The 16,482-nt window shown below is 40.8% G+C and overlaps 1 protein-coding gene across 1 annotated transcript in view; it reads left to right on the top strand.

Moving 5' to 3' along the window:
* The window catches only part of LOC128690442 (facilitated trehalose transporter Tret1), a 31,256-nt gene extending 19,715 nt beyond the window's left edge, over nt 1–11,541 (top strand). The window contains exons 2-3 of the mRNA XM_070089698.1: nt 7,000–7,138; nt 8,611–11,541. Of these exons, the coding sequence (XP_069945799.1) occupies nt 7,000–7,138; nt 8,611–9,869 (1,398 nt within the window). The 3' untranslated portion in view covers nt 9,870–11,541. The remainder of the gene's footprint in view (nt 1–6,999; nt 7,139–8,610) is intronic.
* Nucleotides 11,542–16,482: the final 4,941 nt, after the last annotated feature.

Here is a 16,482-nt window from a genome sequence, read left to right on the forward strand (position 1 = left end):
ACATCTTATCTGAGGTTCCTGAAGCTGTCCTGTCCAGTAGCCTGAATTCTCACGTTGCAGGACTACAATTCGAACAATTTCGGCTCCTATTTGATAGGTTTTAAACCCAGTATAACCTCTAGAGCAACGAAAATTCTTCCGATTTTCACTAACGTTTCTCTTGACTCATTCAAAACATGGCGACTCTGGTTCCAACAACACTTCTCCCCGTCGCTGGTTCAGTTTTCTATTTACAAATTAATTTTTATTAACTACAATATAGGCCATCAATTTACATATAAAATACTGTATTTCCGGAAAATATATACAGGATTTTCCACAATCACCATCATCATTCTTTTTTTTTTTCTTTTTTTACACAGGGTTTGACAAGGTTAGGTTAAGGATCCCTAGCTTTATTGACAAGCTATTTACAGGTTAAGGATTTCAGCTTATTTGAAAGCATTTTTATTATGAAACATACAAGTAGGGAACAGGATGAAGTTGAATCCATATGTAGGCCAGCATTTTTATACGATCAACTGACTTTATCTCGTTGACATCTTAATGCTGCACGAATGTGTTCCAGACTCGAGTCATCCTGGGTATATATGATCTCAGATGACGTGATGTTCTGGAGAAGGGTACAGAGTGACGTTACTGCTTTTTGCCCGTCTTATGGTATAAAAGCTTGCTTCTTGTCCTCCAAATGGATCTAAGTGTGGTACTTTGGCAATAATGGCCTTGTACATAACAGTAAGGTTACCCACATCCCTCCTGTGTTGAAGGCTCTGCTGAAATGACAGATCTATCCAGGATGGGTCCAGGTGAGAGATGAGACGTCTTGCTCTGTTCTCTACTCTGTCAAGCAGTCGCAGATGAGAGGGGTGGAGCAGGCGAACCAAGAAAGTGGAGCATATTCAAGGTGTAAGCGTACTTGCGCCTCGTACAGAATCTTGCAACCCCTACTGTCAAGCAGATGCGAGATACGGCGAAGTGCTGTAAGCTTCCTGGCTGTCTTGTTTGCAAGATTTACAACTCTCTCTCTCTCTCTCTCTCTCTCTCTCTCTCTCTCTCTCTCTCTCTCTCTCTCTCTCTCTCTCTCTCTCTCTCTCTCTCTCTCTCTCTCTCTCTCTCGTGCTTTTTTATCTATTTTTTTTTAAAATAATCAGTTCATAATATTAATTGTTAGGGGTCACAACCGAAAAAATTCCTAATTCGGGATGGATAATGAGAACCTTCAAAACTAGGGACGCCAAGCCAATGATGATTCTCTTCAAATCGTTTGTGTTCTCTAGGCTGGAATACTGCTGTACACTAAAGGCGCCTTTCAAGGCAGGTGAAACTGCTGACCTGGAGTGTACAGAGAAACCTTCACATCACACATAGGTGCGATAAAGCACCTAAATTACTGGAAATTGTTGAAGTTCCTTGACTTGTATTCCCTGGAGCGCAGGCGGGAAAGATACATGATAATATACACTTCGAAAATCCTAGAGGGCTTAGTACCAAATTTGCAGACAAAAATCACTCCCTACGAAAGCAAAAGACTTGGCAGGCGGTGCAACATTCCAACAATGAAAAGCCACGAGCATGGTAAGACATAACACAGTAAGTGTCAGGGAAACAAGACTGTTCAACTGCTCCCCAGCATACATAAGGAGGATTACCAATAGACCCCTGGCTGTTTTCAATAAGGCACTGAACAGGCACCTAAAGTTAGTACCTGACCAGCCGGGCTGTGGTTCGTACGTCAGTTTACATGCTGCCAGCAGTAACAACCTGGTTGATTAGGCCCTGATCCACCACAAGGCCTGATCACAGACTGGGTCGTGGGGGCGTTGACCCCCGAAACCCTCTTCAACTATACTCGTGGTATCAAGCGGGAGGGGAAGAACATAAGAACATAAGAAAGAAGGAACACTGCAACAGGCCTACTGACCCAAGCGGAGCAGGTCCATGTTTCCCCCTGGATTAGACCAATGACCCACACCCCGGATTATCCCAATGACCCACCCAGCCTGGTCATCTCCACTCAAGGATGGAGCACTGCACCAGACCCAGCAGCAAAGCTAGTCAGGTCCAACTCACACCCACCCACACCCACTCATGTATTTATCTAACCTATCTTTAAAACTACACAACGTTTTGGCCTCAATAACTGTACTCGGGAGTTTGTTCCACTCAATCACAACTCTATTACCAAACCAGTGCTTTCCTATATCATTCCTGAATCTGAATTTTTCCAACTTGAAACCATTGCTGCGAGTCCTTTTATGGCTGGAAATTTTCAGCATGCTATTTACATCCCCTTTATTTATTCCTGTTTTCCATTTATGTACCTCGATCATATCCCCCCTAAATCTACCCCTTTCGAGAGAGTGCAGATTCAGGGCCCTCAGTCTATCCTCATAGGGAAGATTTCTGATACATGGGATCATCTTTGTCATCCTCCTTTTTACGTTTTCCAGAGCATTTATATCCATTCTATAATACGGTGACCAGAACTGAGCAGCATAGTCTAAATGAGGCCTAACCAAGGTTATATAGAGTTGAGGAACAACCTGGGGACTTCTATTATTTATACTTCTAGATATGAAGCCAAGAATTCTGTTAGCTTTATTGCAAACACTAATGCACTGTTGTCTTGGTTTTAGGTTACTGCTAACCAGAACTCCTAAATCCTTTTCGCAATCAGTAGTATTAAGATCTACATTATTTAGTTTATATGTGGCATGGTTATTTACCTGTCCAACATTTAGAACTTTGCATTTGTCAATATTAAACTGCATCTGCCACTTCTCCGACCATTGCGTCAGTCTATTCAAACCATCCTGGAGTGCTCTAATGTCCTCATTAGAATGAATTGGACGGCCTATTTTGGTGTCATCAGCAAATTTGCTTATGTCGCTATTTATTCCCTCATCTATATCGTTTATGTAAATTGTGAACAACAACGGGCCCAACACTGACCCCTGAGGAACACCGCTTGTGACGTGCCCCCATTCTGATTTCTCCCCATTTATGCAAACTCTCTGCTGTCTATTTGTCAGCCATGCCACTACCCAGGAAAAAATTTCTCCTATTCCGTGTGCCCTAAATTTCCTCAATAGCCTCTGGTGTGGAACTCTATCGAAAGCCTTACTGAAGTCCATATACACAATATCATATTCATTACCATGATCTACCTCCTCAAACACCTTAGTGAAAAAAGTTAGTAAATTCGTAAGACAGGAACGCCCCTTTGTAAAACGTGTTGAGATTCATTAATCAATCTGTGCCTGTCAAGATGGCTACGAATTGCTTCTGCAATTATTGATTCCATAAATTTTCCCACTATGGAGGTAAGGCTTATTGGTCTATAGTTCGAAGCCAAGGACCTGTCACCTGCCTTGTAAATAGGTATTACATTTGAACATTAAAATGGTATAAAATACCGACAGGTTGTTAGGTAAGACACATATGTGTCTTACCTAACAACCTGTCGGTATTTTATACCATTTTAATGTTCACTCTGTCAGACACTGCAACACAAGGGTATCTTGGTACAGACCTGAAATCAACTTTGTCAACTTCTACTAGTGAGAATGGCTGGATTTGAGAGGGACCTGACCTTCCAACGACAACATTCTTACCTCTACTAGTGGCCTACATCTCACCTCCTGGCGGTATATAGGCTCCATCCTGTCACTTCAACTCCATATTGTTTCAGACTACGGAACAATACTCTTCTTCAGACTGAGGGACTGACCACTTCAAAACTTTAAGGGTGATGGACTGATTACATCGTCTTCAAGTATCTTCTGCTTCTATCAACTTTCCTGTACTCGACTGAAGAAGTTATGTCCTAGAATTTGTATTGATAAAGCCACTGGATGGCGAAACGTCTACAATAAAGATACCCAGATGTTGCACTTGTGTCTTACTCTCATCTTGTCGGTATTATATACCATTTCGTACACAACTTGTCAGACACTGCAACATCATGGAATCTTAATTCTAAGGACATGTACATAACGTTCACGACTACGACAACTACTTCTACAACTAACCCATCTCTTTGGGAAGGACCTACTTCCACTGGGGAATCCCGCCTACCAGTGAATCTGCCCTCGTCTGCTACACCTGACGTTACTATATAAGCGCCAGGATTCTTTCTTCTGCTTCAGAATCTCCACGACTATGGTGCTGTTCGCACCTACTCCTAGGTTGAGGGACTGATTACCTCATCTTCTGTACATAGTTCTACTGTCTTCAAGTTATGTCCTAGAATTTGTATTGATAAAGCCACTGGATGGCGAAACGTCTACAATAAAGATACCCAGATGTTGCACTTGTGTCTTACTCTCATCTTGTCGGTATTATATACCATTTCGTACTCGACTGAAGAAGCCTACTGTGTAGGCGAAACGTTTCGAAATAAAGATACCTAACTGTTGCATATGTGTCTTACCTAACAGGTATTACATTTGCCATTTTCCACTTATCAGGCACTATGCTAGTTTGTAGTGACATGTTATAAAGATTAGCCAAAGGTATGCTAAGTTCCTATTTACATTCCTTTAACACCCTTGCAAACAGTTCATCAGGACCTGAGGATTTGTTAGGTTTTAGTTTCTCTATTTGTCTGAGAACCATGTCACTAGGCGAAACGTGTGGGCAAGATACCTTACACACCCGCTGATGGTGGGGAGATGATGATTGGGGATGGGGAGTGGTGGTGGAGGTATTGGGTAGTGGTGGTGGGGGATGGGGAGTGGTGGTGGGGGATGGGGAGTGGTGGTGGGGGATGGGGTAGGGGTGGTGGGGGATGGGGAGTGATGGTGGGGGATGGGGTAGTGGCGATGGGGAAGTGGTGGTGGGGGATGGGGTAGTGTGATGGGGGATGGGGTAGTGTGGTTGGGGGATGGGGTAGTGGTGGTGGGGGATGGGGTAGCGGTGGTGGGGGGATGGGGTAGTGTGGTGGGGGGATGGGGTAGCGGTGGTGGGGGGATGGGGTAGCGGTGATGGGGGGATGGGGTAGTGTGGTGGGGGATGGGGTAGTGGTGGTGGGGGGATGGGGTAGTGGTGGTGGGGGGATGGGGTAGTGGTGGTGGGGGGATGGGGTAGTGGTGGTGGGGGGATGGGGTAGTGGTGGTGGGGGGATGGGGTAGTGTGGTGAGGGGATGGGGTAGCGGTGGTGGGGGGATGGGGTAGCGGTGATGGGGGGATGGGGTAGTGTGGTGGGGGATGGGGTAGTGGTGGTGGGGGGATGGGGTAGTGGTGGTGGGGGGATGGGGTAGTGGTGGTGGGGGGATGGGGTTGCGGTCGTGGGGGACGGGGTAGTGTGGTGGGGGGAAGGGGTAGTGGTGGTGGGGGGAAGAACATAATATAATATGGAGAGTGAAGAGAGTGACCCTGACTTTGAACAGTCAATAGTCTCACTGGCCTTGTTATTATTGCTCAGTTTCACTCGTTTGAGGTGAGGGGAAGGAGAGAGGCGGGGGAAAGAAGTGAGGGGACGGGGAAGGGTGAGAGGGGAGGGAGGAGTGAGAGGGAAGGGGAGGTGAGAAAGGAAGTGACAGCTGAGGGACTGGTATCAGACCTGCACTCCGAAATTACTAATTATTGAACACCAGAGGTTTGGCAGACGGTGCGGGAAACCTCAAGTGATCCCTTAACACTTAGTGTCAAGGGACCACGACTCTTCAGCTCTTTCCCATCATGCATAAGGGGAATCACCAACAATCTCCTAGGTATCTTCAAGAGGGAATTCGACAGAGTCCTCAAAACAGCTCCTGATCAACCGAGCTGTGGTGCATACATTGAACTGTGGGCACTAACAGCTTAATCGACCCAGCTAGCAACCAGGAGGCCTGGTCTTGGACCGGGCCATGGGGGCGGTGACTTCCAGAAGCATCTCAAGGCAAACTCGGTTCCTGGCCCTGCCAGTTTGACTAGTTTTCTGTCTCATGGACTCTCCTTTTCTGACCCTTAAAATTGTATATAATTCCCTACCACTATTATCACCACCATATATATATATATATATATATATATATATATATATATATATATATATATATATATATATATATATATATATATATATATATATATATATATATATATATATATATATATATTTCTTTTTTTTTTCAACAAACCGGCCGTATCCCACCAAGGCAGGGTGGCCCAAAAGGAAAAACGAAAGTTTCTCCTTTTAAATTTAATAATATATACAGGAGAAGGGGTTACTAGCCCCTTGCTCCCGGCATTTTAGTCACCTCTTACAACACGCATGGCTTACGGAGGAAGAATTCTCTTCCATTTCCCTATATATATGTAATGTATATATATATATATATATATATATATATATATATATATATATATATATATATATATATATATATATATATATATATATATATATATATATATATATATATATATATATATGTCGTGCCGAATATGTAAAACTGGTCAATTAGCATGAACTCATTTAAAATTAAGTCCTTTCTAAATTTTTCTCTTATACGTTTAAAGATATGTTTTTTTCATTAATGTTGATGTAAAAAATTATAATTTTGCACCAAAAGGAACTTAGAAAACTTACCTAACCTTATTATAACAAGCGCAATTTATTTTAGCCTATCCCAACTAATTATATTTTATATTTGTTTACAATAATTTAATACTAAACAAACACAGTGAAATATATTTTTTTCGTTAGGTTCAGAATGATTTTGGCGAAATTATTGCATACACAAATTTTCACTTGTCCTATATGGCAAGATGAACGTTGCTATTTAAGCCAAGATCGCAAGTTCTGCCTATTCGGCACGACATATATATATATATATATCTATATATATATATATATATATATATATATATATATATATATATATATATATATATATATATATATATATATATATATAAGTAGACATACACACAGGTATACAAGTAACTAATCAAATATGTTAAATAGGTAAGGTGTGATGACTCATAAGTATGACCTGTGACCCCATGCAGGTCGTGGCTTCTGTGCTAGCAGCCTTGACCCACGTAGCTCTGGGCACCATCATTGGTCTTCCTGGGGTCATCCTGCCCCAGCTCACAGACAGACACTCCTCCGACCTCTACCTTGGCATCAACCAAGTGGCACTCTTTGGTAAGTGCCCTTATCTTAGTACTATCTAGGTGGCACTCTTTAGTAAGTACCCTGACCTTAGTACTAGCTACGAGGCACTTTTTTCTAAGTACCTTAACATTAGAACTAGCTAAGTGGCACTCTTTGGTATGAATTATTACATGCAAGTAATTTGGGCGCAGTAAGTGGGACTTAGTCACAGTCACAGTTACCCAACTGTTACTTCCTCATCATCACTCTCACAAAAAGCTAGACTTTATATTAAATTAATAATTACAGTAATAAACATTCATACTAATGATAGTAAATTATAAAATAATGTGAGCTGTATATGATATATAAACCTCAATGGAATAAAAATCACACTTTATTGCGTTAATTTATGTTAAACCTACATATTGTACTAAAATTTTCACATGTGCCTATATCATCTACTTGACCTCAAGCCCAATAAACAAATTTATGCGACTGTCTTAACAAAGCATTCGTAGATGTTGTAAATAACGTTTATCTCGCTTTTTAATAGACCAAGCATCTGTCTCTCAGATTAGGGATCATACAGTATGTAAATAAGACACACAATGTGGGTTATGGTATTTTATTGTTTCGCCCACCAGGGACTTTTTGATGTCCCCGGTGCATGAAACATCTTCACAATAGAATGCCATAAAGAGCATTATGTGTCATATATACAATACTTTAACAGCATATTACCTGAAGGGCATTTCAGGGGTCAACACCCACCGGCCCAGTCCATGACCAGACCTCGCACGACAACACACAAAAATTTTACCATCATAGAGCATGTATCTCTCAGAACAGATGCCATAGAGTATGTATCTTTCAGACCAAGTTTAATAGACCATGTATCTCTCACGGCCCAGACCAGATGCCATAGACTATATATCTCTCAGTCCCACCCCTCAAGGGAGGTTCCTTGATGCTGGTGAGGGGCTCTTGATCTAGGGAATTGAATCTGTGCTCCAGTTACCTGAAGTGAGCCTGAATACCTTCCATTCCCCACCTCCCTACAGGCACTGTATAATCCTTACAGGTTTAATAATAATCTCTCAGTCCCAGACCAAGTGCTATAGACCATGTATCTCAGGTCAGAGACCACACCACATGTACTCCTAGTTTATAAAGTAGGTATAGCTGTAGTAGCGATATAAAACCAGGTAATCCTAAGCAGATCTCCTTAACATATACTCATAGGGAAACCCTAGATCTGTAGGGATCACACACGTAATATCGATATAGATCGTAACTCTTTTTGTCTATCTTTCCCAGGGGATCTCTTAACCGTAGTATTGATAAATTATAATGTATGTACATTTCCTAGGACTATAAAAATGCAAATGTATTAGAAAATTTTTATAAATCAAAGATTTAAGAGTCATTTTGTAATATGTAATTTACTTCAGGAGATGTGAACAAATGCTTTCATTTCAGAAGAAAAAATACATTGACCCTCATATATAGTATCTTTGCAGGAAGTTTGATCCACATTGGTGGAATCTTCGGCTCTATGGTAGGTGGAGTGTTGAATGTACATGTTGGCCAGCGCATCACATTGCTGATATCAATGCCAATGACGCTGGTGCTATGGGTGGCACTGTTCTTCACCAACGCTGTCTGGCTCCTCCTCTTTCTTCGAACACTGCTGGGAGCAGTGCAGGGGCTCGTCGGTGCTGCCTCCGGTAACTACGTAGTAGAAATTTCGCAAAAAGACATACGTGGACGACTAACAGGGTTCACAGACACTGGTCGGCAGGTGGGATTCCTGCTGGTATATATAGTGGGCAGTCTGGACCTGACGTGGCGGGAGGTGATGCTTGTATGTGGCTGTGTTACTGCTATTCCTCCCTTTATCGGCTTCCTCTTCATGCCAGACTCCCCACGCTGGTTGGTTACCAAAGGTCGTTTGGATGAAGCTCGGAAGGCTCTCTCATTCTTCCGAGGTCCTCACTATAACTGCCAGTTGGAATATGACGACATTATTCATCAGTTTGAACAGACGACCAACAACAAGATGGGTTTTATGGACCAGCTGCACCAGATGCGCGAACCTTCTGTGTTCCGCCGCCTGGTGTTTCTAGTCTTCCTTATGGTGGCAGTGCAGTTCACTGGAAACATGTCAATAGCCACTTACGTCGTGCCAATTTTCCAAGCGACAAATTCCAACATGAACTCCTACACAAGTGCCATTTTGATTGGGGGTATCCGTGTGGTGGGGACGGTGATCTCCCAGCTAGTGGTAGATCGTATGAGCCGTAGATTCATGCTCATAGGGCCTTGCCTGGCATGCACAGCAACGCTGCTGACCCTCGGGGGGTACTTCTGTGCTCAGAACCAAGGTTTAGATATCAGTAACATAGGCTGGTTACCTCTGACCGCCCTCATGGTATACACACCATTCGTCTGCATAATTCAGGCAGCGATAACCATCTTACGTGCAGAGATTTTACCCACCTCCATCCGGGCATTTTCGGCAGCCATCGTGTATGTGTTCTTCTTCACGGGGATGTTTGTAGCTACTTTCACCTTCCCTGCTATGGTAGCCACAATCGGGGAGTATGGCGCCTTCTGGAGCTATGCCGCCGCTTGTTTACTCATAGCACTGGTGGTGGGCCACATACTGCCAGACACCAGTGGTCTCTCCCTAGAGCAGATCGATGATCTCTTCAGATATGGAAAGAAACACATCTTGCAGTCAGTGGATCAGAAAATCTCGTCTCCGAAGATCCCTTGATTGTTGGGGACAAGTCAATGTCAACTGAAAAGTCGACTATTTACTTTTTCCCAAGTACTCCAAGGTGCATCATTTTTCAGCTCATTTTCAGTCTTTAAGCAGAAAGATCATCTCAGGGCAGACTTATATACGAGTTAAAGAATGAAGATTCAGCTAATGCCTGTCTCATTCCACTCATTATTATTTAGCACACCAGCTGCCTCCCACCGAGGCAGGGTGACCCAAAAATGAAGAAACGAAAGGTTTTCATCTAAAATTTTTACATTTAGTAATTTATACAGGAGAAGGGGTTACTAGCTCCTTAGTCTTGGCATTTTAGCCTCCTCTTATGACACGCATGGCTTACAGAGGAAAGATTCTCCTCCACTTTCCCCCATTTTTATTATTACTATTACTATTATTATTATTATTATTATTATTATTATTATTATTATTATTATTATTATTATTATTATTATTATTATCATTGTTATTGTTATTATTATTATTATCATTGTTATTGTTATTATTATTAACACAAGCCCTTCACCACCATCGAGACACCTTCCTTGATGGAATTCCACTCTGACCACTGCCCAAAACTTGTAATTTTAGTGTAATGTGCCATATACTTTTTTTTTAATTGGATGGAGTCTCTAAATCTGTAGAATCATATAACGCATATAACGCTTGGAGAATGGGAGGCACTCAGGTTCGGTTCAATGGGAGGATAAGGCTTCCTTTGATCAAAAGCCCCTTACTGGCATCAAGGCATTTCCATTGATGGGTTTGAGTCATGTGCCATAATGATGCCTGACTCAGGACTCCATTATTTTCTTATATTCATTATAATAAAAACTTTTATTTAATAGGCTCTAAGTTAACGGATTTTGGATTTAACAGACTGGACAGTCAGTGAACAACAGTCGAAGTCTGCCCTTTCCAGAACTGTTGGTTAGTTACAGTCTACTGGCCAGAGGTTTCAAAGAGCTGTCCAGTCTTGTTACAGTCTGCTGGCAGTGCCATGTGGCTCTTATGGGTTTAGCGCTTAGTTATGATAATAATGATACAGTCCCTTGAGTAAATTGATTTCTGATTTACTGGACAAAATTTGTTCACAAAACTGTTTATTACTGTTACAATCATGGAAAAATAATTTCATCAATCAGTTTTAATGCACAACCTGTATTTTCTACCTATTAGTCTGTTGAACTGGGGTCTCACATTCATAAGAAGCTCTAAACCCATAGGGGTCATGCAGTGCCCAGGAAATGGGAGGCAATTAGATTCAAGTCTAGGAGGAGAAAGGTAGTCCCAATTCCTTGGATCACGAGCCCCTCACCACCATTAAGAAAGAGGATGCCTTAATGGTATAAAGCTCCTCTATACTAGGCAATTTTCATTTTTCTTTTTTTTTTTGTAAAAGCGACAGAAAAAGTGCACCTAAAATTGAATAGACTACAAAAAGACCTTCATAGTACATGGAGTTCAATTGTACTTGCAGAAAAACTGAGCTATATGGAATAGCTTGATAGAAGAGTTTACAGTATTCAAGGTCCCCTATCATAAGGTGGTGGCGGTGCTGCAAGACAAATGTAAATTTGAGGATGGATTATAGTTCTGTGTCTTGGCTCTTGATCCACATTGTAGTGATGTAAATACAGTATAATGTATATAAACTTAGAGGAAATAATTCTATAACTTTTCATTTCTTACCTGCCATTTTACTCGTGTTGAAGTTATTATTATTATGATTATTATTTTCATTTTTAATATCTTCAGGGAGAAACACTAAAACAGTAGGGGGGTTCTTGATTATCATTAAATTTATGAAGGAAGGAACACTAAACACATAGCAGGTCACACTGCCGTGGGAATGAGAAGCAGGCTAGATCCAAGGAAGGGGAGGAAAAGGGTTCTATTTCTTGGATCAAAAGCCCCTTTCCTGGATTATAATGAATTTCTACACAAAGGCAGTGCAGTGAATAATTTAGCCCCGCAAAATACACAAGATATAAATAAACAAGACGTTAATCAGATTAGTAACCCAGGGGGTTACTACACCCAGAGGGTTAGTAACCCAGAGGGTTAGTAACCCAGGGGAGTTAGTAACCCAGGGGAGTTATTAACCCAGGGGAGTTAGTAACCCAGGGGAGTTAGTAACCCAGGGGAGTTAGTAACCCAGGGGAGTTAGTAATACCAGTGTTAAAAGCTTGAAGCTGATCAGAAGAGGTTTTCTCAAGTTATCCCATGGAAACTAAATCCAGAAATATTGTGTATAAAACTCACCAGAGGGCTCCTGGACATGCCAATAGCTGCATGAATTTTTTCCTAGTTACAGCACAACTGTGCTGAAAATTTGAAGTTGATCAAATGAGGCATTCTAAAGTTCTAAATGAAGGAAAAGAATCTAAATCAGGCAACTGCTTAAAAGGAAACTTTCAAAGATGCCTAAAAAATCACTTCAAAATGTAATTAAAATTCAATAAAAGGTTTTAATTAAAGTTTATTAGTGAGCAAATAAAAAAAATCAGTCTTAGAGCACTTTTATTTATTTATTTATTTATTTATTTAGTAATTTAAGCATACAAACAGAGGTACGAAAAATACAGGTAAGAGCAGCATGCCAAAGCCACTTATATGCATAGCATTACGGGCTGGCTTAAAATTAACTTAACATTAACTAAGCAATGATGAAATCAGTGATAAAACATTAATGTAAACAGATAACTATAAAGCACAAATGAGTATTACAAAGACAGGTCATATGGTTGCTTGCATTGTTGTACATTCAGTCGAATGGAGTATTCTGTTAGGTAGTGTATTTAAAAAAATAATAAAGTTAGATTGGGTTTTAGGTTTAACATTTGTGTGATATAGTTGTGAGTAACATATAGGATATACAATTTATAAGGTTCAGTTATTCAGTATTTATTTGGTTTTGGGTGAGTAAGTGATCTTTGAGAAGAGACTTGAATTTATGAACAGGTAGTGTTTCTTTTATATTTACAGGTAATGAATTCCAGATTTTAGGGCCTTTTATGTGCATTGAGTTTTTGCATAGTGTGAGATGGACACGAGGAACATCAAAGAGTGATCTGTGCCTTGTGTTATGGTCATGTGTTCTGTTGAGGTTGGCAAGGAGATGTTTGAGGGGAGGGTTAATGTCAGAGTTAAGTGTTCTATGTATGTAATAGGTGCAATAATAAGTATGGATGTTTTGTATGGTGAGTAGGTTGAGTGTTTTGAATATTGGTGGAGTGTGTTGCCTGTAGTGAGAATTTGTTATCATTCTAACTGCAGCCTTTTGTTGGGTAATTAGTGGTCTGAGATGGTTAATTGTTGTTGAGCCCCATACACAAATTCCATAGGTGAGATAGGGGTAAATAAGAGAGTGATAAAGGGCCAGTAAATAATTCTATGATGATTTCTATGGCTTACTACTTATTATGTCTATAACAATGTTGAGCTGATTAGACGTGGTGAGGTATAGAGGAGGTGTATGTGAAAATAAAATACATAAAATTATTATAATAATTCTGACTACATTTGGGAATGTCAACAATGAGGAAATAGGACTAGATATTTTGCCATGGAATTAACATGTCTTCCCTGTAAATCATGTTTTCCCACAGACCTGAATACAGAACATCACCAGAACTCAAATTACCAATACATTAAGAAGCATGGCACCAAGCAGGGAGAGTCAGAGTGCCTGCAACACACTTGGGCTGCTGAGGGCAGGGTCAATGCTCAATTGTACCCACCCAAGCTGCACAGAAGTCACCTGTGTGTGCATAATATAGTATTAAAAATAACACAAAACACAAATGATGAAAGAATAACCCAAAATGCAACTGAATTTTAACATGATAAGTTTGTAGACGAATGGTTCATAGAACCGACATGTTGATAAATTAGACACATGTGCAACTCTTGGGTATCTTTATTGAGGAAACGTTTCGCCACACAGTGGCTTCATCAGTTAATACAAAGGAGAATCTTGAAGAACAGGAGGAGAATGAGGTAATCAGTCCCTCAACCTTGAGTCGATGAGGTCAGTCCATCAATCTTGAAAAGAATACGCCATACGTGCGGAGAAGGAGCTTATAAACCGTTGGTAGGAGAGGTGCAGCAGTCATAGGTCGTGTCACATTTGTTCATTGTGGAAGTAGGTCGTGCCCAAGAATTAGGCAAGCGAAGAATTCCCAAGTTGAATTCCCAAGAATTCCCAAGATTGATGGACTGACCACATCGACTCAAGGTTGAGGGACTGATTACCTCATTCTCCTCCTGTTCTTCAAGATTCTCCTTTGTATGGACTGATGAAGCCACTGTGTGGCGAAACGTTTCCTCAATAAAGATACCCAAGAGTTGCACATGTGTCTAATTTATCAACATGATAAGTTGTTGGTCAGTAGTTTTCACCAACAGTGCTTCTTGCAGTCAAGGAAGTATTGGTACTGTATATTATTAGTACATTCATAATAAAAGTGTTCAACCCACATGGGTCATTCAGTAAGCGGGAATAATCCTAGTAAATAGTCAGAAATGGGCAACCTACTGTAAGATGATGGGATTGTGAATATACACAGCCCTGGCACTGAAAGATTGTTAAGCACACTCTATGACAAAGCTCACATTTAATCCCATATAAAAAAAACACACGTACACAAACAACAAAACACACAAACAACAAAACACACACACACACACACACACACACACACACACACACACACACACACACACACACACACACACATACACACACACACACACACACACACACACACAAAAACACAAAAAAAAACACACACACACACACACACACACACACACACACACACACACACACACACACACACACACACACACACACACACACACACACACACACACACATACACACACACAAACAACAAAACACACACACACACACACACACACACACACACATACACACACACATACACACACACACACACACACACAAACAAAAAAACACACACACACACACACACACACATACACACACACACACACACACACACACACACACACACACACACACACACACACACACACACATACACACACACAAACAACAAAACACACACACACACACACACACACACACACACACACACACACACACACACATACACACACACAAACAACAAAACACACACACACACACACACACACACACACAGGACAGAAAAAACAAGGGAGGCATGATAACAAAATACAGTATACTCTGAGGAATTGATAGGTTAGACAGGAACAGGCTGTTTGAGAGGAAAGAAACAAGTACTTGACGATACAGATGTAAGTTAAGACACATAGGATGAGCCAAGGGAAGTTCAGAAGTATTTATTCAATGTGACTCACGAAATCGTAATGACACGATTGCAAACAAACCATGCCACGGGCGGGATTTTTGAGACTCTCTGACCGCGGGTTCAAATCCCGCCCGTGGTATGGTTTATTTCTTCAATCTCAGAGTGGTCAGGAAATGGAATAATCTCGATGAGGAAGTGATGGAGGCAAGTTGAGAGGAGGACCAAAAGCATGGACTCAATCCTTCCAACCACATAAAGGTAAGTACATACTAAAACTACAATAAATGCACAAATTAATGCCACAAGTTTGTTGTTAATATCTTCTTTCTTTCTTTCAACACATCGGCTGTATCCCACCGAGGTGGGGTGGCCCAAAAGGAAAAACGAAAGTTTCTCCTTTTACATTTAGTAATATATACAGGAGAAGAGGTTACTAGCCCCTTACTCCCAGCATTTTAGTTGCCTCTTACGACACGCATGGCTTACGGAGGAAGAATTCTGTTCCACTTCCCCATGGAGATAAGAGGAAATAAACAAGAATAAGAACTAGAAAGAAAATAGAAGAAAACCCAGAGGGGTGTGTATATATATGCTTGTACATGTATGTGTAGTGTGACCTAAGTTTAAGTAGAAGTGGCAAGACGTACCTGAAATCTTGCATGTTAATGAGACAGAAAAAAGGACACCAGCAATCCTACCATCATGTAAAACAATTACAGGCTTTCGTTTTACACTCACTTGGCAGGACGGTAGTACCTCCCTGGGCGGTTGCTGTCTACCAACCTACTACCTATTGTTGTTAATATATTAATATATATTATGATCTTTACATGGAAGTTGAAAGAGGAGAGAATTGATAAAAGAGTGTAGGGCTTATTGAGAATGATACAGAAGCTAGTTTTAACAAACAATTAATAACTGGATCAAGAGCTCTTTACTAGCATAAAAGCACCACCCTTGAAGGAATACAGCAGAAAATAGCACTCAGGAAGTAAATACTGATAAAGGAAGGAAGTGTGAAGGTTGAGGTGAAGATAGAAATTTCCATTAGGTGATAATCTAGTCTGAGGACAGAGGAAGGTGTGAGATTTGAAGAACTCTTTGATCTATGGCATCATTCAGTGCAATCATATGGTTAGTTTTAAATGTAGGCATTATGGGATAAGCCAATAAAAAAGAGCACTGTGAAAAAAACTTGTGAATAAGAGAAGAATCATAAGATAAAAGTAAAAGTGTTGGATAATCAAATCATGAATGCTACAAAGTTGGCAAACTTCCAGCATCGGCTG

This window comes from Cherax quadricarinatus, chromosome 29, assembly GCF_038502225.1.
Source record: "Cherax quadricarinatus isolate ZL_2023a chromosome 29, ASM3850222v1, whole genome shotgun sequence".
NCBI classification, from domain to species: Eukaryota; Metazoa; Arthropoda; class Malacostraca; order Decapoda; family Parastacidae; genus Cherax; species Cherax quadricarinatus.